The 27925-nt window shown below is 42.1% G+C and overlaps 1 protein-coding gene across 2 annotated transcripts; it reads left to right on the top strand.

Moving 5' to 3' along the window:
* On the top strand, positions 1-27676 carry UBA5 (ubiquitin like modifier activating enzyme 5). Of its 2 annotated transcripts, XM_066244890.1 has the most exons (12): positions 1-684; positions 1420-1465; positions 1567-1656; positions 5559-5668; positions 6579-6665; positions 7518-7602; positions 9459-9563; positions 9739-9866; positions 24504-24639; positions 24916-24991; positions 25137-25243; positions 26143-27676. In XM_066244890.1, the coding sequence occupies exons 1-12, from the start codon at positions 524-526 to the stop codon at positions 26224-26226; spliced, it is 1215 nt and encodes a 404-aa protein (XP_066100987.1). In that variant the 5' UTR covers positions 1-523; the 3' UTR covers positions 26227-27676. The 2 variants fall into 2 exon arrangements, with proteins under 2 accessions (XP_066100987.1, XP_066100988.1); XM_066244891.1 differs by lacking the exon at positions 1-684 and having other exon boundaries at positions 1418-1465; positions 1567-1651.
* The last annotated feature ends 249 nt before the right edge of the window (positions 27677-27925 follow it).

Below are 27925 nucleotides of genomic sequence, written 5' to 3' on the forward strand. Positions count from 1 at the left end.
TCAATTTTAAAGTCAGAAAAGCCGCGTTAGTCGTTACGGGCAAGTAAAAACGCGGAGGCCTCTTCCACCTCTAAACTTATGGCTCCCGCAAGCGGAAGACCTGTGGGGTCCGCTTCAGAAAAGGGCCGGTCCGGACCTGGAGCCGAGAAATGGAAGATCCTAGGGTTCCTCCTAGCGGCCCGGCTGAAAAGGCAATGTCGCAGGCCGCCCGCGCTGGACACTTAGGACTCCGGCCCTGCTGCGGCCCGGTCTCTCGGGGCCCGGCAAAGAAGGAAGCTAGAAGGGGCGGGTTTGTTCCTGAGCCGGAGCGCTGACTGCAACCGGAAGCCGTGCGGCGGGCGAAAGCGGCGGAGACGTGTCCTTCTGTAACGCGCTGGGAGCCCTTCCCCCGGGCTCTGGGCTAAGCGGGCCGCGAGCTGCCCCTTTATAAACTCCTCCCAGGTCCAGCAGACCTGTCAACGTGGGGCGGCGGCGGCGGCGGCGGCGGCCGGGGCTGGGAGCGTTGGCGCCCGGGGTCCCAGCCATGGCCCAGTCTGTCGAGCGTCTGCAGCAGCGGGTTGAGGAGCTGGAGCGGGAACTGGCCCAAGAAAGAAGTCGGGGGGCCGTGGGGCGCGGCGAGGCTGGGGGCGCCCGGGCCCGCATCGAGAATATGAGCCCGGAGGTGGTGGACTCCAACCCCTACAGGTGACCGCGGGGCCTGGCGGGCGAGGGGGGCGATGTCTCTCTCCGTGTGGCCCCGAGTGAGGCGTTCCCCTCCCGTCCAGCTCACAAGGCCTCCCACCTCCCGCTTCTTGTTCAGGGGCAAGGCCAAGCCTTAATATTAGTCAAAAGATATTCCTTCTCTTAAAAAAGGGTGGTGGTGGTGGTGGTGGGGGGGGACAAATCAGCCATATGCCGCTGCTCCTGTGCCTGCTCAGGCCACGTATCCAGTTTCCTACCGCCCCTATCAGTCTGCCTTATAGAACAGGTACTAACTACTTGCAGAAGATGACCGCAGATGTAAAACCCGCTAAACATAAACTTCGAGTTTCATTAAGGCTTCGCAATGTTTCTTAAATTGGGGGCGTGGTAGGGAGACCTTAATTAGCTCTAAAGCCACTGGACTTCCCCAGTTCTGTCTCCTCCTCCTTTCTTCCTAGCCCGAGAAGGTTAATTCAGCAGGCCGACCGTAGTGCAGTAATAAGGATAAGGACTTTAAAGTCAGCCTGATTGGGTTCAAGCCCCACCTCTTAGTAGCGGAGTACCCCAGGGCGAGTTATGAAGCTATCTGCTTCAGTTTCTCACTTTTAAAATGGAAGCAATAGTATTATTTCTCCTCTTTGAAAGGATTGACTTTTGGGGTCTCTTTTCTGTGATGTATATTTATGTATGTCACTAAGACTGTAACCTTGAAAACATTTTTTTCCCCTTTGTTTTAAGCCGCCTGATGGCATTGAAACGAATGGGAATTGTAAGCGACTATGAGGTACGAAAAACCTTTCCAAGTTTTTGAGGATGAGTTCAATAAATAAAAATAATTTTTGGTGAAGACTTATTAACCAAGACATATAATTTCGCATTTTACAGAAAATCCGTACCTTTGCTGTAGCGGTAGTAGGTGTTGGTGGAGTTGGTAGTGTGACTGCTGAAATGCTGACAAGATGTGGCATTGGTAAGGTAAAAACATTTCTCTGGCTATCATGTAGAGAACTACTTAATTCTGGAGTAAATCAGGTACAAATGAGGATTTTCCCTGTCTCATTATTAATGGTTTATTGAATTGTGGTGTTTTATTCCGATTGTTTTTTCCACCTGAAGGGGTTAAGAGAGAACCCCAGCAAAATGATATTATTGTTAATTAAACAAGGACTACCTGTGTTCAGAAACTTTTTGTCTGTGGTAATATATAAGGTCTACCGGAAAGTTCTGTCCATTTTGGAATAAAACAAAATACAAATTTTTCTTACCATCAATAAACTTTATTAAATAATATAATTACTATTACTATTAATGATTTCTTGCCAGCGTGAGGGCAAGTTGTATATCCCATTTTTGAAAAATGTTTTATCTTTTGATGCGAAAAATGGAACCAGTGCTTGTTTGATATCTTCTTCATTTTTGAATTTTTTGCCCTTCAAAAAATTTTGTAAGGACAAAAACAAGTGATAGTCGGAGGGTGCTAAGCCCAGGGAATATGGTGGATGTGACAGACATGCTTCTGTAGCATTTCTTCCTTGTTGAAATTCGTAAAAATTACAGTGGCGTAAATGAACTTTATCAGTAGCTATGGGTACACTATCACTTCATACATAAGACTAACGTGAATCAACTTTGTTTTAGTTAATTTGCTACATCAGTATATATACATTAAGTGATAAAAATAGAGAGGCACACATGCGCCAAATAAGCATATGCTTACGTGTTGAAACTTGTTGTGATAGAAACGGACAGAATTTTCCGGTAGACCTTATATAATTTGGACTTAAATGTTTGAAATTCAACTGGAAAACGCTCCAGATTTTTTTAACCCCTTTTTTTTTTTTTTACACTTTTTTCCAAGATTGGTTTAGATTGTGGATAGGAAGGAGAAGTAATCTTTTTTTTTTTTTTTTTTTTGCATTTTTCTGAAGCTGGAAACAGGGAGAGACAGTCAGACAGACTCCCACATGGGGCGACGCTCTGCCCACCAGGGGGCGATGCTCTGCCCATCCTGGGCGTCGCCATGTTGCTACCAGAGCCACTCTAGCGCCTGAGGCAGAGGCCACAGAGCCATCCCCAGCGCCCAGGCCATCTTTGCTCCAATGGAGCCTTGGCTGCGGGAGGGGAAGAGAGAGACAGAGAGGAAGGCGCGGCGGAGGGGTGGAGAAGCAAATGGGTGCTTCTCCTGTGTGCCCTGGCCAGGAATCGAACCCGGGTCCTCCGCACGCTAGGCCGACGCTCTACCGCTGAGCCAACCGGCCAGGGTGAGAAGTAATCTTATACTAGTTATTTTACCAATGTTAGACTTATAAAGTTTGAGTCCATGATTCTAGATATATAGTAGTAGAATGCATAAGCTCCCACAGATATATACCCTTTAATTTGTCATTTTGATAAAGCATGCATGTCCCCATAAAGTGTATCAGTGTTTTTTAATATACTGGTTTACTCCATGCACCAAATTTTTCAAAGACAGTGGTTTCACAGTTGGCACTCATTTATCAATATAGAAAAGACAACACCACCAGACCAGGCTGTGGTGTAGTGAATAGAGCCTCGTCCTGGGAAGCTGAGGATCCAGGTTTGAAACCCCAAGGTTGCCGGCTTGAGCGTGGGATCATAGACATGACCCCATGGTCGCTGGCTCGGATAGATTCTAGCCCCTGCCTCCTCATCAAGGCACATATGAGAAGCAATCAATGAACAACTAAGGTGCCGCAACAAACAATTGATGCTTCTCATATCTCTCTCCCTTCCTGTCTGTCTCTCTGTCCCTGTCTCTCTCTCTGCTCTCTCTTAAAAAAAAAAAAAAAAAGACAATATCAAATACTAAAAATGTTTATTAATATTTTAAAATCTTTGAAGAGGCTTACAAAAGCCAGCCAGTAGTTGCTTATAGCCGACGGTAAGTGCCCTGGCTGACTGATCAAGGATAGTGCAGATCATGGAGATCCATGGTTTTCACGTTTGAGTGTGCATCAGAATGCCTTGAAAGGCTCATTAAACCAGACTGCCAGACCCTACCCTGGTGGTTTTTGTCTTGCAAGTTTCAGGTGGACCTAAGAATTTCTGTTGTTTTTTTTTTTAAAGACTTGTTTATCCATTTTAAAGAAGAGAACGAGAGAGGGGTTGGGGGAGGAGCAGGAAGCATCAACTCCCACATGTGCCTTGACCAGGCAAGCCCAGGGTTTTGAACTGGCGACCTCAGTGTTCCAGGTTGACATTATATCCACTGTGCCCCATAGGTCAGGCAAGAATTTCTAGTTTAACAAGTTCCCAGGTGATTCTGTTGTTTCTGGGGTGGCACTTTAAGAACCTCTGGATCCTTGCCACTCAAAGTCTGGTCTCTGAAGTAGTAGCATCAGCATCACCTGGGAGCTGGATAGAAATGAAGACTCCCAGGCCCCGCCCCAGACATGCCGAATCAGAATCTGTACTTTAACAAGATCTCCAGATAATTTGTATGCAAATTAAAGTTGAAGAAGTGCTCCTTTATTTCTGACAAGCTCCAGGCAATGTTGATGCTGCTAGCCCAGGCCACGAGTTGAATAGCAAGGATCTAGAACAGTGATTATAATATACTACTGTAATTAGAATTAGCTGGGAAGTTTTAAAAAACTTTCTGATATCCAGGCTGCACTCCATACTAAGTTAATCAGGATCTCTGGAAATGGGGCCCAGACATCTGTATTTTTAAAAAACTCCTGAAATGATTCCAATGTGCACGCAAGGTTGTATACTAAGGATCTACATAGGAAAGTTTCAGAACTCTTAGTGTGTAAAACGGATAAGAAGCTAATTCATGGGCTGAAGTAAGGAAGTAGAGAATTGGAGACCCAAACCCTACTTTTTATCCCTGAAAGTTTCTGGAATCTCCAGCACACCCTGGACCACCAGATTCAGATCAGCAGCTTTATTTTACAGATAAGGATATAAGTGAAGTGATTCACCCATGATCAGAGCTAATTAGTGGCAGAGTTACAACTCATACCTTTTGTTCCCAAATTTAGGATTTTCTGCAGCTTACTCAAAACTAAATTGTATGTGTGACAGAGAGAGAGAGACATAGAGAGGACAGACAGACAGGAAAGGGAGAGAAAAGAAAAGCATCTTCATTGCAACACCTTAGTTGTTCATCAGTTGCTTTCTCGTATGTGCCTTGACCGGGGGGCTATAGCAGACTGAGTGACCCCTTGCTCAAGCCAGTGACTTTGGGCTCAAGCTGGTGAACCTTGCTCAAACCAGATGAGCCTACACTTAAGCCAGTGACCTCGGGGTTTCAAACCTGGGTCCTCCACGTCCCAATCTGATTCTGTATCCACTGTACCACTGCATGGTCAGGCTAATAAATATTATTGAATGAGCTTAAATAAATATATTTTGAAGATTCAGGTTAGAAAATTATAAAAGGCATGAACGATATCATTTTCTAGCAAGAGTTTAAGGGTTACTGTATTTCCCCATGTATAAGATGTACTCTTTTTCGAAAAATTTGGGATCTAAAAACTGAGTGCTTATACAGTGGTTGTAGATGTTTTACTGCATTTCCTGTTTTTTTGTGCTTGTTGTTGAAGACAGTGATTCGTCATCAGATATAGATGAGGACAAGCTAATGGATGGGAGTTTTGACGGTGATGAGAAGTTGTATGAATTTCATGATGAATAAAACTTGACTTTAATAACTTTATGTAATACATTTCTTTTCAAATTTCAAGCCCCAAAATTAACGTGCATCTTATACATACATGGGGAAATACGATATATGGCACCTGTTTCAGAGTTTATTACTGTTTATTAAACTGTTAAACCCATCAAATGTAAAGCCCATTATTTCTTTCTTTCTTACATTTTTCATCAGAATACCACTATTTTTATTTTAGTTGCTACTCTTTGACTATGACAAGGTGGAACTGGCCAATATGAATAGACTTTTCTTCCAGCCTCATCAAGCAGGATTAAGTAAAGTTCAAGCAGCAGAAAATACCTTGAGGTAAATGAAGTAGCAATTAAAGACCACATTTAGTGAAATCTTACTTTGTGTATTTCGTATGAGTTAACCTAATGTATAAATAAATTTTTCTCTATAAAAATGCAGGTTTCACATATACAAAGAATTCTCTTACCTCTTGGATCTGGGTTAGCAACCTTTTCCTGTAGAGGGCTAGGTAGTGAATATACTGCTCACAAAAATGAGGGGATATTTCAAAATGAATATAAAGCGATAAAATATCCCCTTATTTTTGTGAGCACTTGTATTTTAGCCCTTGAGGGCCATATGGTCTCTGTTGAAACTGCTCATCTGTGCAGGGATAGTGTAATAGCAGCTGTAGGCGATATAAAAATGAGTGAGCTCCAATAAAGCCTTATTTATGGACTCCAAAATTAAAACTTCATAATTTTTTTATATGTCATGAAATAATTGTTGTTTTTACTTTTTTTTCTGAAGCCATTTAAAAATGTAAAAGCCATTCTTAGTTTGCAGACTTTACAAAAACAGGTGGCAGGTCAGTTTTGGCCAAAAGGCTCTAGTTAGCCAACCCTTCCTCTAGGAAGTTTCTTTGTGAGCCCAAACATGATTGCATAGAATTGAGTAAGGAAAAAGGAAGCCCTTTTTGTCAGGCTGAAATGGAGCTAAGAGAGGTGATAAGGCTTAAGTTCCAGCACATAGATTGTGGGAACATTTTTTAAGCCTTCAGATAATCTACACATTATGAACCTTCTCCTTGAATCTAGTCCTGAAAGTGAGACAAAAGAAGTAGAAGAGGATTTAGGATTTTTTTAATGAATAATTTAATTTGAATTCCATTTCTCTGATATCTGTTAAATGATTTTTAGTTTGTTTTTCTGATTTCTTTTTATTATTCATACTGATAGTTTTAAAAACTTTTTCTTCCTCTTAGGAACATTAATCCTGATGTTCTTTTTGAAGTACACAACTATAATATAACCACAGTAGAAAACTTTCAACATTTCATGGATAGAATAAGGTAAAATTTTATTTATGAATATTTTGCACAATGTCCAGCTCAGTTAAACAAATATTATTAAAGAATGTACTGATGATTATTAATTCAGTGAGTTGGTAGAATGAAATATACTTTTGTTTTTAAAATATTTAATTTTTGTGTAATTTTTATATACTGGGAACTCAGCAAAAAGTATATATTGTCCAAAATACAACGGTAACAACAAAATAAAAAACAAACAAAAGGCCTGATCTGTGGTGGTGCAGTGGATAAAATATCAACCTAGAATGCTGAGGTTGCAGGTTCGAAACACTGGGCTTGCCTGGTCAAGGCACATATGAGAAACCACTACTAAGTTGGTGCTTCCTGCTCCTCCCTCACCCCTCTCTCTCTCTGTTTCTCTTTCTCTTCTCTCTCTCTAAAATCAATAAATAAAATCTTTAAACAAACAATAAAACCCAATTATTATAATAGTATAACAAGGAATTTTCAATTATACTTTCTGTGTTCTAGAATATATTTCTATCTGAAAGTGTTTTTCTACAGAGACTCTTGTAATACCACTGAAATAATGAATTGTATTCAACTAACTTTATTGTTACATTTGAATAAAAGTCTGAAGTGGTAACTTTTGTAAAGACTTTATACTTGCATCCTTGTACGTCTTGTGTAAGAAATACTGTAGTATCATTGATGTTATATTCATAATAGTTACTCAATACTCGATCCTGGGTCTTTAGTATTAAATTCTATATCATAATTATACTTAAACATTTACTAAAACAATAAATGTGAGACTGAACAAGTAAAGTCTAATTAGAATGTATTTTTAGTCTTGATATTTTTCAAATAAAATTTATTTTCTTTGCCTAGTAATGGTGGATTAGAAGAGGGAAAACCTGTTGACCTGGTTCTTAGCTGTGTTGACAATTTTGAAGCTCGAATGGCAATAAATACAGTGAGTATTCCTATTGTGTAAAATGTTATACTCACGGATTTATTTTCTTATATAGTCTATCTGTATATATTCCCATCCTAAAAATAGTTCTGCATTTAAATCCTATTATAGTGTGTTTTATTTATTTGTAATATTCCCTTATCCAGCTTTTGAAATGTATTCTAATGGCTGTGGGACCTGTCTGGCCTTGCTATTGTGGCATATGTTTCAATATTCTACTCTCTCTTATACCAATAGAGGAAACTATAAAATAGCAAATACTTGTGATGTACAGTTTTTAAAATAAGTGAATATCTTACTCAGCTTTGGTTTTAACTTTTGTTACTTTATTTTAAAATAAAATAAATGTATAAATATATTTAAATTGCCTTTAAATGTGGTTTCTCAAAAATAAACTGAATTCTTTTTCAATTATTGTATTTTTGGCTTTTCTTTTTTTTTTTTTTTTTTTCATTTTTCTGAAGCTGGAAACAGGGAGAGACAGTCAGACAGACTCCCGCATGCGCCCGACCGGGATCCACCCGGCACGCCCACCATGGGGGACGCTCTGCCCACCAGGGGGCGATGCTCTGCCAATCCTGGGCGTCGCCATGTTGCGACCAGAGCCACTCTAGCGCCTGAGGCAGAGGCCACAGAGCCATCCCAGCGCCCGGGCCATCTTTGCTCCAATGGAGCCTTGGCTGTGGGAGGGGAAGAGAGAGACAGAGAGGAAGGCGCGGCGGAGGGGTGGAGAAGCAAATGGGCGCTTCTCCTGTGTGCCCTGGCCAGGAATCGAACCCGGGTCCTCCGCACGCTAGGCCGACACTCTACTGCTGAGCCAACCGGCCAGGGCTATTTTTGGCTTTTCAAATGACATTTTGCATTTTTATTGGTGAAATAATTTTAGAAAAATTAATTTTAATTTATAAATTCAATAAACTATTCTTTTTTTTTGACAGAGACAGAGAGACAAAAAGAAGAACAGATAGGGACAGACAGGAAGGGAGAGAAATGAGAAGCATCAGTTCTTTGTTGTGGCACCTTAGTTGTTCATTGATTGCTTTCTCATATGTGCCTTGACTGGGGGGCTACAGCAGACCGAGTGATCCCTTGCTAAAGCCAGTGACCTTGGGTTCAAGCTGGTGAACTGTGCTCAAACCATGAGCCCACACTCAAACCGGCAACCTCTGGGTTTTGAACCTGGGTCCTCTGCGTCCCAGTCCAGTGCTCTATCTACTGCACCACCACCTGGTCAGGCCAATGAACTGTTAAATTTCACTAAATAGATATTTCTTGACTGCTTATCTGTCAGTTTATTTATTTATTTTTATTATTTATTTATTTTTTTGTTAACAGAGACAGAGAGAGAAAGATAGAAAGAGGGACAGATAGGGATAGACAGGAAGGGAGAGAGATGAGAAGCATCAATTCTTCATTGTGGCTTCTTAGTTGTTCATTGATTGCTTTCTCATATGTGTCTTGACTGGGGGGTTGGGGCTACAGCAGAGCAAGTCACCTCTTACTCAAGCCAGTGACCTTGGGCTCAAGCCAATGACCATGGGGTCATGTCTCTGATCCCATGCTCAAGCCAGCTACCCCACACTCAAGCTGGTGACCGTAGGGTTACAATCCTGGGTCCTCTGCGTCTCAGTCTGACACTCTATTCATTGCGCCACTGTCAGGCCCTGTCAGTTAATTTTAAATAGAAGATAGCAATTGGCAGGGAATTCTATTATTTACAACTTTCCTCTTTTATTCTGAAAATTAATTTAAGAAAACTCATGGTAATCCACTTAGTTAAACCCCACTTTCTCATGAGAAGAAGTTATTATGGTAAATTACTTCTTGTTCTTTTCTTTTTACCTATTTCTACCAAGGCTTGTAATGAACTTGGACAAACATGGATGGAGTCTGGGGTCAGTGAAAACGCCGTTTCCGGGCACATCCAGCTCATAATTCCTGGAGAATCTGCTTGTTTCGCGGTATGCATAATTTGTTCTGGGCTATTTTTCACTGTTAAGTACCAGAGTTCCTAGGGTCATCGAAAATATATCATTAAGGTTCAAAGAAAAACCAAACTTTATTATCATGATTACTTGGAACATATATTTTTTCCTTTTCTTTGACATGTATTTTCTTCTATTCCTTTCCACGTAGTGTGCCCCCCCGCTTGTGGTCGCTGCGAATATCGATGAGAAGACTCTGAAGCGGGAGGGCGTCTGTGCTGCCAGTCTTCCTACCACCATGGGAGTGGTTGCTGGGATCTTGGTTCAAAATGTGTTAAAGTGAGTGAAGGCTAATTTTTCTGAATAGTCTTATTTGCTTTTGATAAAAATAAATATATTTTTGCCTGTCCTAGGGTGGTGCAGTGGATAAAGTGTCGACCTGGGACACTGAGGTCGCTGGTTCGAAACTCTGGGCTTGCTCCGTCAAGGCACATATGGGAGTTGATACTTACTGTTCCTTCCTACCTTCCCTCTCTCTCTCGATATTTTATTTTACTTTTTAAAAATTATTTTATTTATTTATTTTATTTTATTTTATTTTTTTACAGAGACAGAGAATCAGAGAGAGGGATAGACAGGGACAGACAGGAATGGAGAGATGAGAAGCATCAATCATCAGTTTTTCGTTGTGACACCTTTCAGGGATCCCCAAACGTTTTACACAGGGGGCCAGTTCACTGTCCCTCAGACTGTTGGAGGGCCGCCACATACAGTGCTCCTCTCACTGACCACCAATGAAAGAGGTGCCCCTTCCAGAAGTGCAGAAGGGGGCCGGATAAATAGTCTCAGGGGGCCGTAGTTTGGGGACGCCTGCCTTAGTTATTTATTTGATTGCTTTCTCATATGTACCTTGACCGCGGGCCTTCAGCAGACTGAGTAACCCCTTGCTGGAGCCAGCAACCTTGGGTCCAAGCTGGTGAGCTTTGCTCAAACCAGATGAGCCTGTGCTCAATCTGGCGACCTCGAGGTCTTGAACCTGGGTCCTCTGCATCCCAGTCTGATGCTCTATCCACTGCGCCACCGCCTGGTCAGGCTCTTTCTTGATATTTTAAAAATGAGTAAAGTCTTTAAAAAATATATATATATATATTTTATGAAGTATTTTAAATATTGGAATTACCAGGTAAATATTTAATTTCGTTTTTTAAAATTTAGTTTGAAATATACATATACTTTTATATTCTATGTATAATATGCATATATTTTTTATTCATATGTAATATACTTTAATAGGTATAATTTAAATGAACAGTTGACCCTTCAACAATGCAGGTGTTAGGGGTATTGACCCCTGCAAAGTCAAAAATTTACATGTAACTTTTTTTTTTTTTTTGTATTTTTCTAAAGTTGGAAACGGGGAGGCAGTCAGACAGACTCCCGCATGTGCCTGACAGGGATCCACCCAGCAAGCCCACCAGGAGGCGATGCTCTGCCCATCTGGGACATTGCTCTGTTGCGACCAGAGCCATTCTAGTGCCTGAGGCAGAGGCCATAGAGCCATCCTCAGTGCCCGGGCCATTTTTGCTCCAATGGAGCCCTGGCTGCGGGAGGGGAAGAGAGAGACAGAGAGGAAGGAGAGGGGAAGGGGTGGAGAAGCAGATGGGTGCTTTTCCTGTGTGCCCTGGCCAGGAATCGAACCTGGGACTCCTGCACGCCAGGCCAACGTTGGCTCTACCACTGAGCCAACCGGCCTACATGTAACTTTTGACTCTCCCAAAATTTAACTGGTTGTCTCTTGATATTTGATGGGGACTGGTGCCAGGTCCTCCATAGATACCAAAATCCAACGATTCTCAAGTTCCCTATATAAAGTGGTGTAGAACAATGTATATAGTCAGCCCTATGCAGATTCCCAGGGATACAGAGGGTCAGCTATATAGTTACTACTGAAAAAAAACCCATGGGTATGTGAACCCCATGCATTTCAAACTTGTGTTGTTCAAGAATCAACTGTAAAATAAAAAATCAACTGTATGTTAATTAATATTACACATCAATAACATACATGTTTGTGTTGCTCAGCATTTGGAATAGGTCTTGTTAGTTGACACAGGGTTACCAGTGTATTTAAAAATGACTCATTAACCAAATAATATAAATGTCTGCAGGTTTGACCAATGGTTGGAGACTTAGGCATAAGCTCACTTGTTTCCACAATCCTGATTTAACTCTTACTAAAAATATGAATGTGGCGTGCTTTCCCTCCCAGAAGCATGCCTGCACCTTTCCTTTATCCCTCTCCCTCCCCTACAGGCTACATCTCCTAAACCCTAAGGGTCCCCAGGAGACTTGGAACCAGGGGAGCAATGGGCAGTGACAGCTCATCTGAAGCTAACCCCCTGAACCTGTCTCCAAGGCCCCTTTTCTCTGACGTCCTAGTGAGCCAGCAGCCCCGCCCAGACTCATTTCTTTTCTGTAAAATTTCAAGAGCCAAAACAGCAATGCCTAGGCTCTCCTATTGCTTCTTCCATCCTAAGCCCTTTTTTTTTTTTGTATTTTTTTCTGAAGTGAGAAGCTGGGAGGCAGTCAGACTCCCGCATTTGCCCACCGGGATCCACCTGGCAAGCCCACCAAGGGGCGATGCTCTGCCCATCTGGGGCGTTGCTCCACTGCAACTGGAGCCATTCTAGTGCCTGAGGCGGAGGCCATGGAGCCGTCCTCAGTGCTCGGGCCAGCTTTGCTCCAATGGAGCCTTGGCTGTGGGAGGGGAAGAGAGAGATAGAGAGGAAGTAGAGGGGGAAGAGAGGAGAAGCAGATGGGTGCTTCTCCTGTGTGCCCTGACTGGGAATCTAACCCAGGACTTCCACACACCAGGCCAATGCTCTACCACTGAGCCAACTGGCCAGGGCCCTAAGCCCTTCTTTGTTTCACTGCTCCAAGGTTTAATAAACATATTCTTGAAATCACGTGAACTCATGTTGTGAAATTGTTCCTCCACAAAGTCAAGATCCCACATACTACAGGCTGGCCTGAGGCAGACCCACTCTAGGCCGGTCCCCTTTCTGGTAACACAACTAGGCTTTTAAACTACAGCCAAGCAATAATTTCCTTGCTTTGCTTCTGCCTTTTTTCTGTAAAAGTCTTCCCAGCTTCTGTCAGTGAAGTTCTAACCACTTCCAGTTTGGCACCATCCAATTGGAATTCATTTTTACTCAAACTCTTAAATTTTTAATATGAAAAAAAAATATGAATGTGATTAAACATTAACCAGGGTAATATCTCTGTTATTAAAAAAACAAATATCCAGCCTGACCAGGCGGTGGTGCAGTGGATAGAACATCGGACTGGGATGTGGAGGACCCAGGTTCGAGACCCTGAGGTTCCCAGCTTGAGCACGGGCTCATCTGCTTTGAGCAAGGCTCACCAGCTTGAGCCCAAGGTTACTGGCTCGAGCAAGGGGCCACTCGGTCTGCTGTAGCCCTCCCGGTCAAGGCACATATGAGAAATTAATCAATGAACAACTAAGGAGCCGCAAGGAAGAACTGATGTTTCTCATCTCTCTCCCTTCCTGTCTGTCCCTATCTGTCCCTCTCTCTGACTTTCTCTGTCTCTGCCACAAAGACAATCAAACAAACAAAGAAACAAAAATATCCAGCAACCATACCATCTGAACTATAGCTAAAAAGGACAATGTTTCTTTACAGTTAAAATTGATGTCAGCCCTGGCTGGATAGCTCTGTTGGTTAGAGATCTAGGTTTCTCTCTCTCTCTCTTTCTCTCTCTCTTTCATTTCCTTCCTCCTTTCCTCCCTCCCTTTCTGTCTCTTTAAAATCAATAAAACTGAACATAAAAAAAAAAGAAAAATGACTTCTATTTAAAAAAAAATTGTCAGTTTTTTAATCAACTCACATTTATTAAAAATAGAACCCCCTTAGGTGTTGCCTTCTCTCAGGCTACTTTTTGTTACTTCACAGTGTTAACAAGCTTAGTTATATTTCCTAAGCCTCCAATATAATAAGAACAGACTGCAACATGATACAGGTGACAGTCTGATACCAGAAGTGTTCACTGCCAGCAAAGATACTGTAAAAAGCATACATAAAACTGTCAAGGCAGCTGTCTGGAGCTGTTTTATACAAGAGCAGATAGCTTGAACAAACTTCAGTATCCCCTGTTTAAACAAAACATTTCATAGAATGACACAAAAAGGGGGGAAGTCATGGCTATAAAGTACTTTTTTTTTTCTTTTTTCTTTTTTTTTTACAGGGACAGAGAGAGAGAGAGGGATAAATAGGGACAGACAGGAATGGAGAGAGATGAGAAGCATCAATCATCAGTTTCTCGTTGTGACACCTTAGGTGTTCATTGATTGCTTTCTCATATGTGCCTTGACTGTGGGCCTTCAGCAGACCGAGTGACCCCTTGCTCAGGGGCCTTAGGTCCGAGCAGGAGAGCTTTTTTTTTTTTTTGCTCAACCCAGATGAGCTCGTGCTCAAGCTGGCGACCTCGGGGTCTCAAACCTGGGTATTCCGCATCCCAGTCCGACGCTCTATCCACTGTGCCACCACCTGGTCAGGCTATAAAGTACTTTCTTATGGGTGTGTCATATTTAGTGAGCCCCTCTATTGATGGACATTTAGGCTACTTACATATATTTTTTTTTTTTGCTATTAATAATGCCACAAACAACATATCTTTGTGTACTAGAATTTTGTAGTTTTAATTTTTAGGAGTGAGGTTCTTGGGTTTATGTAAATTTTACTTGAACAGATATTACTAATCTCTCTTGTAAAGGAATTGTACGTTTCCATCAGAGTGTAGGGGAATACCTGGTTTGCCCACACCTTTGATAACATTGGGTATCATTATACTCTTTAATCTTGATCAGTATGATAGGTGAAAAATGGATATCTCTTTTAATTTTGTTATTTGTGATAATTTGAGCACTATATTTTTCTATGAATTATTTGTTCATATTCTTGATCAAATTTTTTTGTCTATTAAGAACGTACATTTCCAAATATTTTTCCTTTTGTTGTTCATCTTATGTACATGATATTCCCTCTCTGTGCAAGCTTCTAAAAAGAATCAGATTTGGGGCCCTGGCCGGTTGACTCAGTGGTAGAGCGTCGGTCTGGCGTGCAGGAGTCCCGGGTTCAATTCCCGGCCAGGGCACACAGGAGAAGCGCCCATCTGCTTTTCCACCCCTCCCCCTCTCCTTCCTCTCTGTCTCTCTCTTCCCCTCCCACAGCCAAGGCTCCATTGGAGCAAAGTTGGCCCGGGCGCTGAGGATGGCTCTGTGGCTTCTGCCTCAGGCACTAGAATGGCTCTGGTTGTAACAGAGCGATGCCCCAGATGGGCAGAGCATCACCCCCCGGTGGGCGTGCCAGGTGGATCACGGTCGGGTGCATGCGGAGTCTGTCTGACCGCCTCCCCATTTCCAACTCCAGAAAAAAAAAAAAAAAAAAGAATCAGATTTGGGCCCTGACCATTTCGCTCAGTGGTAGAGCATTGGCCTGGTGTGTGGCTGTCCCGGGATCAATTCCCAGTCAGGGCACACAGGATTTTCTCTATTTTTCTCTATTTTCTCTATTTTCACCACTATTTTCTCTATTTTTCTCTCTCTCTACCCCTCTCACAGCCATGGCTTGATTGGTTCGAGTGCATTGGCATTGGACACTGAAGATAGCTCCTTAGAGTCTCTGCCTCAGGCACTAAAAAAATAACTTGGTTGCAAGCATGGCCCCAGATGGGGGTTGCTGGGTGGATCACGGTCAGGGTGCATGTGGGAGTCTATCTCCCCTCCTCTCAACTTAGAAAAGAAAAAAAAATTAGTTTTTTTTTTTTTTTTACAGAGGCAGAGATAGACAGGGACAGACAGACAGGAACGGAGAGAGATGAGAAGCATCAATCATCAGTTTCTCGTTGAGCATTGCGACTTCTTAGTTGTTCATTGATTGCTTTCTCACATGTGCCTTGACCGCGGGCCTTCAGCAGACCGAGTAACCCCCTGCTGGAGCCAGCGACCTTGGGTCTAAGCTGGCGAGCTCTTTGCTCAAGCCAGATGAGCCCGCGCTCAAGCTGGCGACCTCAGGGTCTCGAACCTGGGTCCTTCCACATCCCAGTCCGATGCTCTATCCACTGCGCCACCACCTGGTCAGGCAAAAATTAGTTTTGACTGAGAAGGAGCACAGGAAGCTTTATGGCATACTGTAAATGTTCTACAGTGTGTCCGTAAAGTCATGGTGCACTTTTAACTGGTCACAGGAAAGCAACAAAAGACGATAGAAATGTGAAATCTGCACCAAATAAAAGGAAAACCCTCCCAGTTTCATACCTATTCAGTGCAGTTCGATGTGGGCTCCATTTGTTGCCCTACACACATCCAAACCATAGTGAAGTTCTTGCCACACACGGGTAAGGACGTCTGGTGTAACAGAGTAAATAATGTCTGTGATTCTGTTTTAACTGATTAATGTCGTGGTGCTTTGTTATAAACGTGCCGATATTCACGTTGCACTTTGGTCACAGATTCGAATTTAGCGAGCCACAGAGCACACTGAACTTTCCTCTGTACCGTCCACATCTTGACCGGCATGGCCGTGGGCTGCTCCACTGTATACACGGTGTTACGTCATCATCTGCGCATGAGCACATGCTGCCACATCATCCTACAGAAACTGGGAGGGTTTTCATTTTATTTGGTGCAGATTTCACATTTCTGTCATCTTTTGTTGCTTTCCTGTGACCGTCAAAAGTGCACCATGACTTTACAGACACAATGTATATTTTGATCTGGTAGCGATTATGTGGGTGGATACTTTTGTAAATTTTTATTGAGCTATAACATTTTAAACTTCATAGTAAGTTATATATAAAAATTTTTTTTTTGTATTATTTTTTTTTCTGAAGCTGGAAACGGGGATAGACAGTCAGACAGACTCCTGCGTGCACCCGACCGGGATCCACCTGGCACGCCCACCAGGGGGCGACGCTCTGCCCACCAGGGGGTGATGCTCTGCCCCTCCGGGGCGTCGTTCTGTCACGACCAGAGCCACTCTAGTGCCTGGGGCAGAGGCCAAGGAGCCATCCCCAGCGCCCAGGCCATCTTTGCTCCAATGGAGCCTCGCTGCGGGAGGGGAAGAGAGAGAGAGGAAGGAGAGGGGGAGGGGTGGAGAAGCAGATGGGTGCTTCTCCTGTGTGCCCTGGCCGGTAATCAAACCCGGGACTTCTGCACGCCAGGCCGACGCTCTACCACTGAGCCAACCGGCCAGGGCCATATAAAAATTTTTATTTAATTAGATTATCACATCTTAGGGAATTTTAAGATATACTTCTACACTTTAAGCTCTGAAATCAGGTATGCTTCTTAAAGTTGTTGACATAGTTTAACTGGAAATATTTTATCTTTATTAAAGGTTCAAAAAAAAGAATTCTCTGATTTATGAGTTATCTTTTCTTTCCTGCTTTCATTCAACAATTATCTATGAGCCAAGCCCTATAAACAAGATAATAAATTTGTTTTCTTTTTTTTTCGATTCTTGCTCTGAGTTCCACAGATCTTTATTTATTTATTTCTGTCCCTTAATGTTGTAAATATTTTTTATTAATTTTAATGGGGTGACATTGATAAATCAGGGTACATATGTTCAGAAAGAACACCTCCAGGTTATTTTGACATTTGAATATGCTGCATTCCCATCACCCAAAGTGAAATTGTCTTCTGTCACTTTCTAACTGGTTTTCTTTGTGCCTCTCCCCTCCCCCAATCCCTCCCTTTCCCCCCCAACCACCACACTTGTCCATGTCTTTGAGTCTCATTTTTTTTTTGGATTTTTCTGAAGTTGGAAATGGGGAGGCAGTCAGAAAGACTCCTGCATACGCCCGACTGGGATCCACCCGGCATGTCTACCAGGGAGCGATGCTCTGCATGCCAGGCCAATGCTCTACCACTGAGCCAACCAGCCAGGGCCTCTGAGTCTCATTTTTATGTCCCATCTATGTATGGAATCATATAGTTCTTAGTTTTTTCTGATTTATTTCGCTCAGTATAATGTTATCAAGGTCTATCCGTGTTGTTGTAAATGATCCGATGTCATTATTTCTTATGGCTGAGTAGTATCCCATAGTATATATGTACCAAAGCTTTTTAATCCACTCATCCTCTGACGGATACTTGGGCTGTTTCCAGATCTTCGCTATTGTGAACAATGCTGCCAAAAACATGGGGGTGCATTTCTTCTTTTCAAACAGTGCTATGGTGTTCTTGGGGTATATTCCTAAAAGTGGTATTGCTGGGTCAAAAGGCAGTTCAATTTTTAATTTCTTGAGGAATCTCCATACTGTTTTCCACAGTGGCTGCACCAGTCTGCATTCCCACCAGCAGTGCAGGAGGGTTCCCTTTTCTCCATATCCTCACCAGCACTTATTCTGTGTTGTTTTCTTGATGAGTGCCTTTCTGACTGGTGTGAGGTGATATCTCATTGTGGTTTTAATTTGCATTTCTCAGCCCTGGCCGGAAGGCTCAGTGGTAGAGCGGCAGCCTGGTGTGCAGGAGTCCCGGGTTCAATACCAGGCCAGGGCACACAGGAGAAGCGCCCATCTGCTTCTCCACCCCTCCCCCTCTCCTTGCTCTCTGTCTCTCTCTTCCCCTCCCGCAGCCAAGGCTCCATTGGAGCAAAGTTGGCCCGGGTGCTGAGGATGGCTCTGTGGCCTCTGCCTCAGGCGCTAGAATGCCTCTGGTTGCGGCAGAGCGAAGTCTCAGATGGGCGGAGCAATGTCCCCTGGTGGGCACACTGGGTGGATCCCGGTCGGGCACATGCGGGAGTCTGTCTGACTGCCTCCCCGGTTCCAACTTCAGAAAAATACAAAAAAAAATTTTTTTTGCATTTCTCCAATGATTAGTGATGTTGAGCATTTTTTCATATGCCTATTGGCCATCTGTATGTCCTCTTTGGAGAAGTGTCTATTCATTTCTTTCACCCATTTTTTGATTGGATTGTTTGTCTTCCTGGTATTGAGTTTTACAAGTTCTTTATAAATTTTGGTTATTAATCCCTTATCAGACATATTGTCAAATATGTTCTCCCATTGTGTAGTTTATCTTTTTATTCTGTTCTTATTGTCTTTAGCTGTGCAAAAGCTTTTTAGTTTGATATAGTCCTATTTGTTTATCCTGTCTTTTATTTCACTTGCCCATGGAGGTGAATCGGCAAATATATTGCTGCAAGAGATGTCAGAGAGCTTACTGCCTACGTTTTCTTCTAAGATGCTTATGGCTTTACGGCTTACATTTAAGTCTTTTATCCATTTTGAGTTTATTTTTGTGAATGGTGTAAGCTAGTGGTCTAGTTTCATTTTTTTGCAGGTTGCTGTCCAATTTTCCCAACACCATTTGTTGAAGAGGCTGTCTTTACTCCAATGTATGCTCTTACCTCCTTTGTCAAATATCAGTTGTCCATAAAAGTGTGGGTTTATTTCTGGATTCTCTGTTCTGTTCCATTGATCTATATGCCTGTTCTTATGCCAGTACCAGGCTGTTTTGAGTACAATGGCCTTATAGTATAACTTGATATCCGGAAGTGTAATACCTCCCACTTTATTCTTCCTTTTCAAGATTGCTGAGGCTATTCATGTTCTCTTTTGGTTCCATATAAATTTTTGGAATATGTGTTCTATATCTTTGAAGTAAGTATCATTGGTATTTTAATCGGTATTGCATTGAATTTATAAATTGCTTTGGGCAATATAGACATTTTAATGATATGCATATACCTAACCATGAGCACGGTATATGCTTCCACTTGTTTATATCTTCCCTGATTTCTTTTATCAATGTTTTATAATTTTCTGCATACAAGTCTTTAATCTCCCTGGTTAAATTTATTCCTAGGTACTTTATTTTTTTGGTTGCAATGGTGAAGGGGATTGCTTCCTTAATTTCTCTTTCTGACAGTTCATTGTTAGTGTATAAAAATGCCTCTAATTTCTGTGTATTAATTTTATATCCTGCCACCTTGCTGAATTCATTTATCAGGTCCAGTAGTTTTTTGACTGAGACTTTAGGGTTTTCTATATACAGTATCATATCATCTGTAAATAATGATAATTTTACTTCTTTTCCAATTTGGATGCCTTTTATTTCTTCTTCTTGTCTGATTGCTGTGGCTAGGACTTCCAGGACTATGTTGAATAAGAGTGGTGAAAGGGGGCACCCCTGCCTTGTTCCTGATCTTAAAGGGATTGCTTTTAATTTTTGCCCATTGAGTATGATGTTGGCTGTGGGTTTGTCATAGATGGCCTTTATCATGTTGAGGTATGTTCCCTGTATTCCCACTTTGCTGAGAGTTTTGATCATGAATGGCTGCTGGATTTTATCAAATGCTTTTTCTGCATCTATTGAAATTATCATGTGGCTTTTCTCCTTCCTTTTGTTTATGTGATGAATCACATTGATTGATTTGCGAATATGTACCAGCCTTGCGTCCCCAGAATAAATCCCACTTGATCATGATGTATGATTTTTTTCATGTATTGCTGGATCCGGTTTGCTAATATTTTGTTGAGGATTTTAGCATCTAAATTCATCAGGGATATTGGCCTATAATTTTTTTTCTTTGTGTTGTCTTTACCTGGTTTTGGAATCAGAATTATGCTCGCCTCATGAAAGGAACTTGGAAGTGTTCCTTCCTCCTGAATTTTTTGAAATAGCTTGAGAAGGATAGGAGTTAGCTCTTTTTTGAATAGTTGGTAGAATTCACTTGTGAAGCCATAAGGCCCAGGACTTTTCTTCTTTGGGAGCTTTTTGATAACTGTTTCAATCTCATTTGTTGTAATTGGTCTGTTTAGGTTTTCTGATTCATCCAGATTAATTTTTGGAAGATTATATGTTTCATGGAATTTTTCCATTTCATCTAGGTTGTCTAGTTTTTTGGCATACAGTTCTTCATAGTATTTTCTTATGATATTTTATATTTCTGTTGTGTCAGTTGTTATTTCTCCACTCTTATTTCTAATTTTATTTATTTGAGTTCTCTCTCTTTTTTTCTTTGTGAGTCTGGTTAACGGTTCATCGATTTTGTTTACCTTTCCAAAGAACCAACTCCCGGTTTCATTGATCCTCTGTATTGTTTCTTTAGCCTCTATGTCATTTATTTCCACTCTGATCTTTATTATTTCTTTCCTTCTACTACCTCTGGGCTTTACTTTTTCTAGTTCTTTTAGATGCAGAGTCAAGTTGTTCATTTGAGCTTTTTCTAGCTTTTAAAGGTATGCCTGTAATGCTTAGAACTTCTCTCTCCGTACTGCTTTTGCTGTGTCCCATAATTTTTTTTTAATTACATCAGGACACTCTGAAGTTTGTTTGTTTGTTTTTTCAGAGGCAGAGAGAGAGAGTCAGAGAGAGGGATAGACAGGGACAGACAGACAGGAACAGAGAGAGATGAGAAACATCAATCATCTGTTTTTCGTTGCGAGATCTTAGTTGTTCATTGATTGCTTTCTCATATGTGCTTTGACCGTGGGCCTTCAGCAGACTGAGTAACCCCTTGCTCAAGCCAGCAACCTTGGGTCCAAGCTTGTGAACTTTTGCTCAAACCAGATGAGCCCGTGCTCAAGAGGCGACCTCGGGGTCTTGAACCTGGGTCCTCAGCATCCCAGTCCGATGCTCTATCCACTGTGCCACTGTCTGGTCAGGCATGTCCCATAAATTTTGAGTTGATGTATGCTTATTATTGTTCGTTTCTAGGAATTTTTTTATTTCTTCTTTGATCTCATTGTTAACCCATTTGTTATTTAATAACATGCCGTTTAGTTTCCAAGTGTTTTAGTATGTTTCAGTTTTTCTGTTGTGGTTGATTTCTAGTTTCATGCCATTGTGATCAGAGAAAGTGATCGATATGATTTCAATCTTCTTTAATTTGTCGAGGCCGCTTTTGTGCCCTAACATGTGGTCTATCCTAGAGAATGTACCATGAGCACTTGAAAAGAATGTATATTCTGCTGCTTTAGGGTGAAAGGTTCTGAAGATATCTATTAAATCGAGTTGATCTAGTGTGTCCTTTAAGTCTACTGTTTCTTTGTTAATTTTCTTTCTTGAGAATCTAGTGATGTTTGTGGGGTATTGAAATCCTCTACTATTATAGTATTGCTGTTTGATCTCACCTTTTAAATCCATCAAAGTCTGCCTTATATATTTAGTTGCTCCTATATTAGGTGTGTAGATATTTATAATGTTTATATCTTCCTGTTGGATTGCTCTCTTTATCATTATACAGTGACCTTCATTTTCTCTTACTATAGCCTTTGTTTTAAAGTACATTTTGTCTGATATAAGTATTGCCACCCCAGCTTTTTTTTTTTTTTTTAAAGCTTGAGTTTTTTTTTTTTAATTATTTATTTATTTATTCATTTTTAGAGAGGAGAGGGAGAGAGAGAGAGAGAGAGAGAGAGAGAGAGAGAAGGGGGAGGAGCTAGAAGCATCAACTCCCATATGTGCCTTGACCAGGCAAGCCCAGGGCTTTGAACCGGCAACCTCAGCATTTCCAGGTCGACGCTTTATCCACTGCGCCACCACAGGTCAGGCTAATCCAGCTTTTTTTTCATTTCCATTTGCGTGAAAATTTTTTTTCTATACTTTTATCTTCAGTCTATGTACGTCTTTTGTTTTAAGGTGTGTCTCCTGTAGACAGCATATGTATGGGTCCTGTTTTCTTATCCACGCCGCTACCCTATGCCTTTTGATCGGATCATTTAATCCATTTACATTTAAGGTATTATTGATATGAATAAATTCTTTATTATTTCAGTGTCCTTTTTTTATATTTGCTATCTCTTTTAGGTGTTCATAACGACCATCTATTGTTGTTCTAATATCTTTGAGCATCCTAACAATCGTTATTTTAAACTGTGCATCTGGTAATTTGGTTATATCTGACTCATTCAGGTCCTTTTCTGGGGATTTCTCTTGATTCATTTCTCTGCCTTCTCATTTTGTCTGTGTAAAAGAAGGTTTTGGCCACTGGTGTCTACTGGGTGTGGCCTCTGTGTTCCCTAGGTGTAGTTTGTCTGCAGGCCCACCACCCCCTCTGCTGCTGCTGCTAAGAGTGTTCGGGTATGGGCGTTGCCAGTGCCAGCCCACTGGGGCTGTTGGTGTGGTTTCCGCCTCTCCTTACAGGAGGGGCTGTGATCATGTGCTCGGGTGTACAAGCCTTGGTGGCCGCACGGGTGGTGTTATGCTCAGCCCTGAGTGCAGGGGTGAGCACCTTTGGTCAGCTGCAGGTCTCCGCCTGATTCTGGGCTTTTGCCCTTCCCCTGCAGTAGGAGCCTCCTTGTGGGATGGCTGCAAGCCTTGGCTCCACTGCCAGGCAGGGCTGTGTGCCCATGCTCAGTCGCAGGACTCCACTTATTCTGGGCTTTTGCTCCACCCCCACGGGAGGAGCTGGCTCCTGAGTCAGGCCCACAGCCTTGGTTCCTCAGGCGGGGCGAGGCTGTGCTCCTGCACCCTTGCTCAAGGGCGGGTCTCCGCCCCTTCCGGGGCTCCTGCCCTTCCCCCGCAGGCTGGATTGCAGGCGGCCTGCAGCTGGGCTTGACCACTTTCACACGTCCCCTCCTCCCCAGCCAGGCAAGACCGTGCTCATACCTGGGCCTCAGTTGTGGCCAGCTGGCTTCCACCCTTGCCGACAGAACCACGCTTCCACGTCCCGCCGCCACCCACCCTGGGGCGAGCCCTCAGCCGTGTGGGTGGGGGCGCTGCAGCTCAGACCCTAACACTCACTACTGTAGTCCCGAGAGCTCCCTCCTTCTAAGCAACTCTGCTCTGAGTGCCGTGGGAGAGCTTGTTTGGCTGGTGTCCTGTTTCCCTTTGTTGGTATTACTGTTTCCTAGGGAAATATTCACTTTAGATTTGGGGAGTGACTTGTCCCAGGGGTTAGAGTGGCTGTCTCTCAAAGTGTTTCTCCCTGTGCCTCCTAGATTACACTCTCTTCCCACTGCTCCAGTCCTCTCCTCTCTTCCGTCCCCCGGAGCCCCGGGTGAGTGGTTGTGAGAGAGGTTTTCTGCGTAGTCCCTTTAAGAAGAATCCTGGGTCTGAGAAATCAGTCTCTTTCTCACAAACAGTATCCTGACTTGTTTCCAGCTAAATACTGTCCATACGCCTCTTCTGAGCTCTGGGGCTGCATGCTGGGGCTTTGTTCCTGGGGCTCAGGATCCTCCCCTCTTTGCTAAACTCACTTCCCGCCACGGGAGTCTCTCCCATCTGCCATTCACTCCAGGGAGCTAGGCAGCCCTCTGCGTTTCTGCTTTTCCTACCAGTCTCAATGTGCCTTCTTCAGTGTTCCTTGGTTGAAGAGTCCTCTTAGTTTAGTCCAAAGTTGGTTTTTCCAGATAATGGTTCTTAAAATTAAGTTGTAATCCACTTTGGTTCTGGGAGGTGGAAGTTGGTATGTCCGTCTACTCCATCGCCATCTTGTCACCAATTTCTGTTTTCTTGGTTGCTTGTTACAAAAATCATTACCTATTTTAAAATCATTTAAAAAAAAATCTGATTACTGGCCCTGGCCGGTTGGCTCAGCGGTAGAATGTCGGCCCGGCGTGCAGGAGTCCCGGGTTCGATTCCCGGCCAGGGCACACAGGAGAAGCGCCCATCTGCTTCTCCATCCCTCCTCCTCTCCTTCCTCTCTGTCTCTCTCTTCCCCTCCTGCAGTCGAGGCTCCATTGGAGCAAAGATGGCCCGGGCACTGGGGATGGCTCTGTGGCCTCTGCCTCAGGCGCTAGAATGGATCTGGATGCAACAGAGCGACGCCCCAGAGGGGCAGAATTTCGCCCCCTGGTGGGCGTGCCGGGTGGATCCCGGTCATGCGCATGCGGGAGTCTGTCTGACTGCCTCCCCGTTTCCAGCTTCGGAAAAATGAAAAAAAAAAAAATCTGATTACTTTCTTTTAATACTTTCCTACTTTCTACTTTGATTTGTTTTTCTAGGTTTCTGTTAAATTTTGGTACTGTTAGCTTTTACCTCGGATACAATGCAATGCAGGATTTTTTTCCTACTATGTCCATGAAGCCAAATCCTCAGTGTGATGACAGAAATTGCAGGAAACAGCAGGAAGAATATAAGGTATATGTCAATATATGTATATTGGTATATGTCAATCTGTCATAATATATATGATAACTTAAAGAAATTATTTAGATTTGTAATTCAAAATAATTGGATTCTGGGTTCTTAAACTTTTATTTACTATGCTTCAAAAATGAAAATTCTTAAAAAAAAAATTCTTTTCAAAGTCCTTTTTTACTTTTGGTAGTATAAAAAGCCTGCCTGAATTCTTGATTAATGCTTCAGAAAACTGAGAATGAGTAAAAATACTGTGACACTGTTTGATTTCTACAGAAGAAGGCAGCAGCACTGCCCAAACCAGAGGTTGTTCAGGAAGAGGAAGAGATAACACATGAAGACAATGAGTGGGGTAGGACTCCTTTCATAAATGGAAATGGCAGGATAAAACATATCTTTTATAGAGGAAAGCTAATTATAATTAAGGTTATACAAGTTTGGAGTTATTATTGCTGTTTTCCTTAAAAACTGTTATAAGGTCAAATTGAACTCTACAGGTATTGAGGTGGTATCTGAGGTTTCAGAAGAGGAACTAAAGAACTCTTCAGGTCCAGTTCCTGACTTACCTGAAGGAATTACAGTGGCCTATACTATTCCCAAAAAGGTACACATAAAGTCTGCTTTACCATAAGTAAATACCATTTAAGAGAAAATGTTTCTTTTTCATCTTCATCCTACTTTATAATGCCAATGCAGTACTTTCTAGTTTAGATATTTAACCCTACAGGCATTATGGTGTATGCATGAGAGAGGTCTTCAGTGCTAATACAGACATAGGCAAAACACATCTAAACTGTTTGAAAACATAAATATAAAATAGTTTTGTTCACTCATTAATGGATCAAGTAAAGTAGATTTTGATTAAGTGAAAATATCATTTTTGTAAATTGGTAGTTTTACGCATAATACTGTTTAAAAGTACCACTTATGCAGGGCACACAGGAGAAGCGCCCATTTGCTTCTCCACCCCTCCGCCGCGCCTTCCTCTCTGTCTCTCTCTTCCCCTCCCGCAGCCAAGGCTCCATTGGAGCAAAGATGGCCTGGGCGCTGGTGATGGCTCTGTGGCCTCTGCCCCAGGCGCTACAGTGGCTCTGGTCGCAACATGGCGACGCCCAGGATGGGCAGAGCATCGCCCCCTGGTGGGCAGAGCGTTGCCCCATGGTGGGCGTGCCGGGTGGATCCCGGTCGGGCGCATGCGGGAGTCTGTCTGACTGTCTCTCCCTGTTTCCAGCTTCAGAAATATAAAAAAAAAAAAAAAAAAAAAAAAGTACCACTTATGTAGATATTTCAGGAATATTGAAATTACTGCCTTGTAAATCAAAAGACTGGTATGGAAAGTAAAGGACTTAGTCTCTCCTAAAAAATTAGAGGGCATATTTACTAATGAGAATTTACTTTGTAAAATATTTGAACATGGTTAAAGCTTACTGACTAGATATATATTTCTAAGCATTAAGAATTTTATATGATTATTTTCCCATTGTTTCCCTCATTTATTGCTAGCAAGAAGATTCTGTTCCTGAGGTGACAGTGGAAGATGCTGGTGAAAGCCTGGAAGAGCTCATGGCCAAGATGAAGAATATGTAGATAATGGACTGGACTATATTTTCTATGTTTAAACCTATTTCTTTGCAGTTAAAAAAATCATTTTAAAACTGACAAAACTTAGGGTAATATCAGTTGATGTGTAATCTTTGCTAAATTGTTATACTTTTTGAAATACTATGATTGTTGCTTGTTGCTACCCCAGCCTCAATGAAATCAATAACTCCTTTAAAATTCATGTTTCATTCAGCAAGAAAATTTTGAAGGATTATTTTAGGCAGTTATAAAATAGGGAAAAGGACCAATTTGATGCTACACATGTTCCTTTCTCTCCAGGAATTCCTGTGGTCTGTGGCCATGGGCAGTAAAGCAGTACGTGGTCCTGAAATACAGGGAAAAGAGCAAGGTGCAGCCTGGGGATGTGAGCAGCAGGCGTGTCCTCATTGTTTTGGAATTGCTCTCTACAAGGATGCTGCCCATGCCTGACCAGGCGGTGGTGCAGTGGATAGAGCGCCGGACTGGGATGTGGAGGACCCAGGTTCGAGACCCCAAGGTTGCCAGCTTGAGCACAGGCTCATCTGGTTTGAGCAAGGCTCACCAGCTTGAGCTCAAGGTCGCTGGATCTCTTGGTCTGCTGTAGCCCTCCAGTCAAGGCACACATGAGAAAGCAATCAATGAACAACTAAGGTGCTGCAACGAAGAATTGATGCTTCTCATTTCTCTCTGTCTTTATCTGTCCCTGTCTCTGTCACAAACAAAAAACAAAAAACCCACTACTACTAATGTGGCTAAAAACAAATTTGAAATAGTCAACCTATAAAAAACCATTTTCTCAAATGTTGCCTGATTACAAACTGAAATGTAGTCATTGGAAAAGTTTGTAAACTTCTGGATTATATATTCAGTATCATTCAGGCAACATACTTTATGGAAATACAAGTTTTATTTCTGCACTGACCAAGAAAAAGAAACCACTGCATCTGTGCGACATATATCTGGAATCACTACTTTATTCAGGAGCAAGGGGTACATTTAGGCTAATATCATCAATTGTGGGTTACTTCCTGAATACTTGATTTCATTTAAATTTGATTCCACAGGTAATTAAATATTGGCAACTGTTTGTCTGGATAGTGGGCATTAAACAGGCCTAAAGTGCCTGTGAAGTGACTGACAAGTATTCCCTGGAAGAGTATCATTTTCCATGATCATGACCACTAAATTATAAATTAATACCTGGTTTTCTCTGGAGTTGCATACAAATAATGCAGGCTTGGAGCATCTTGGCTGAAATAAATTCCCACTGGTTTGAAGACCAATACAAAAAATGCATGTGTAACCATTATGTGTAGGTTGTTATGCTAATCTTCTATTTTGGTAATTTTTTTGCTTTGAAGATACAAATGTCTACATTGTATCTCTAGGGAGAAAATGTTAGTAAAAAAATTAAAAAGTAAATACCTCACTTGTAAAATAAAGTTCTTAAAACTTATTTCAATCCCAGATGGATACACGGTTGGAGTGTTGTTCTCGATACACCAGGGTTGTGGGTTCAGTCCCTCATCAGGGCATGTGCAGGAATTGACGAATGTATGAATGAGTAGAACAAATTGTTTTGATATTTTTCTCTCTCTTCCTCTTATATAATCAGTCAGTCAATAAATATTCTAATTTTTTAAAAAAGTAAAAACTTATTTCAGAAAGCCCCAATTAACAAATACTTTCAATATATTAGTTTTGA

The sequence above is a fragment of the Saccopteryx bilineata genome, chromosome 10, assembly GCF_036850765.1.
Source record: "Saccopteryx bilineata isolate mSacBil1 chromosome 10, mSacBil1_pri_phased_curated, whole genome shotgun sequence".
Classification (NCBI taxonomy): domain Eukaryota; kingdom Metazoa; phylum Chordata; class Mammalia; order Chiroptera; family Emballonuridae; genus Saccopteryx; species Saccopteryx bilineata.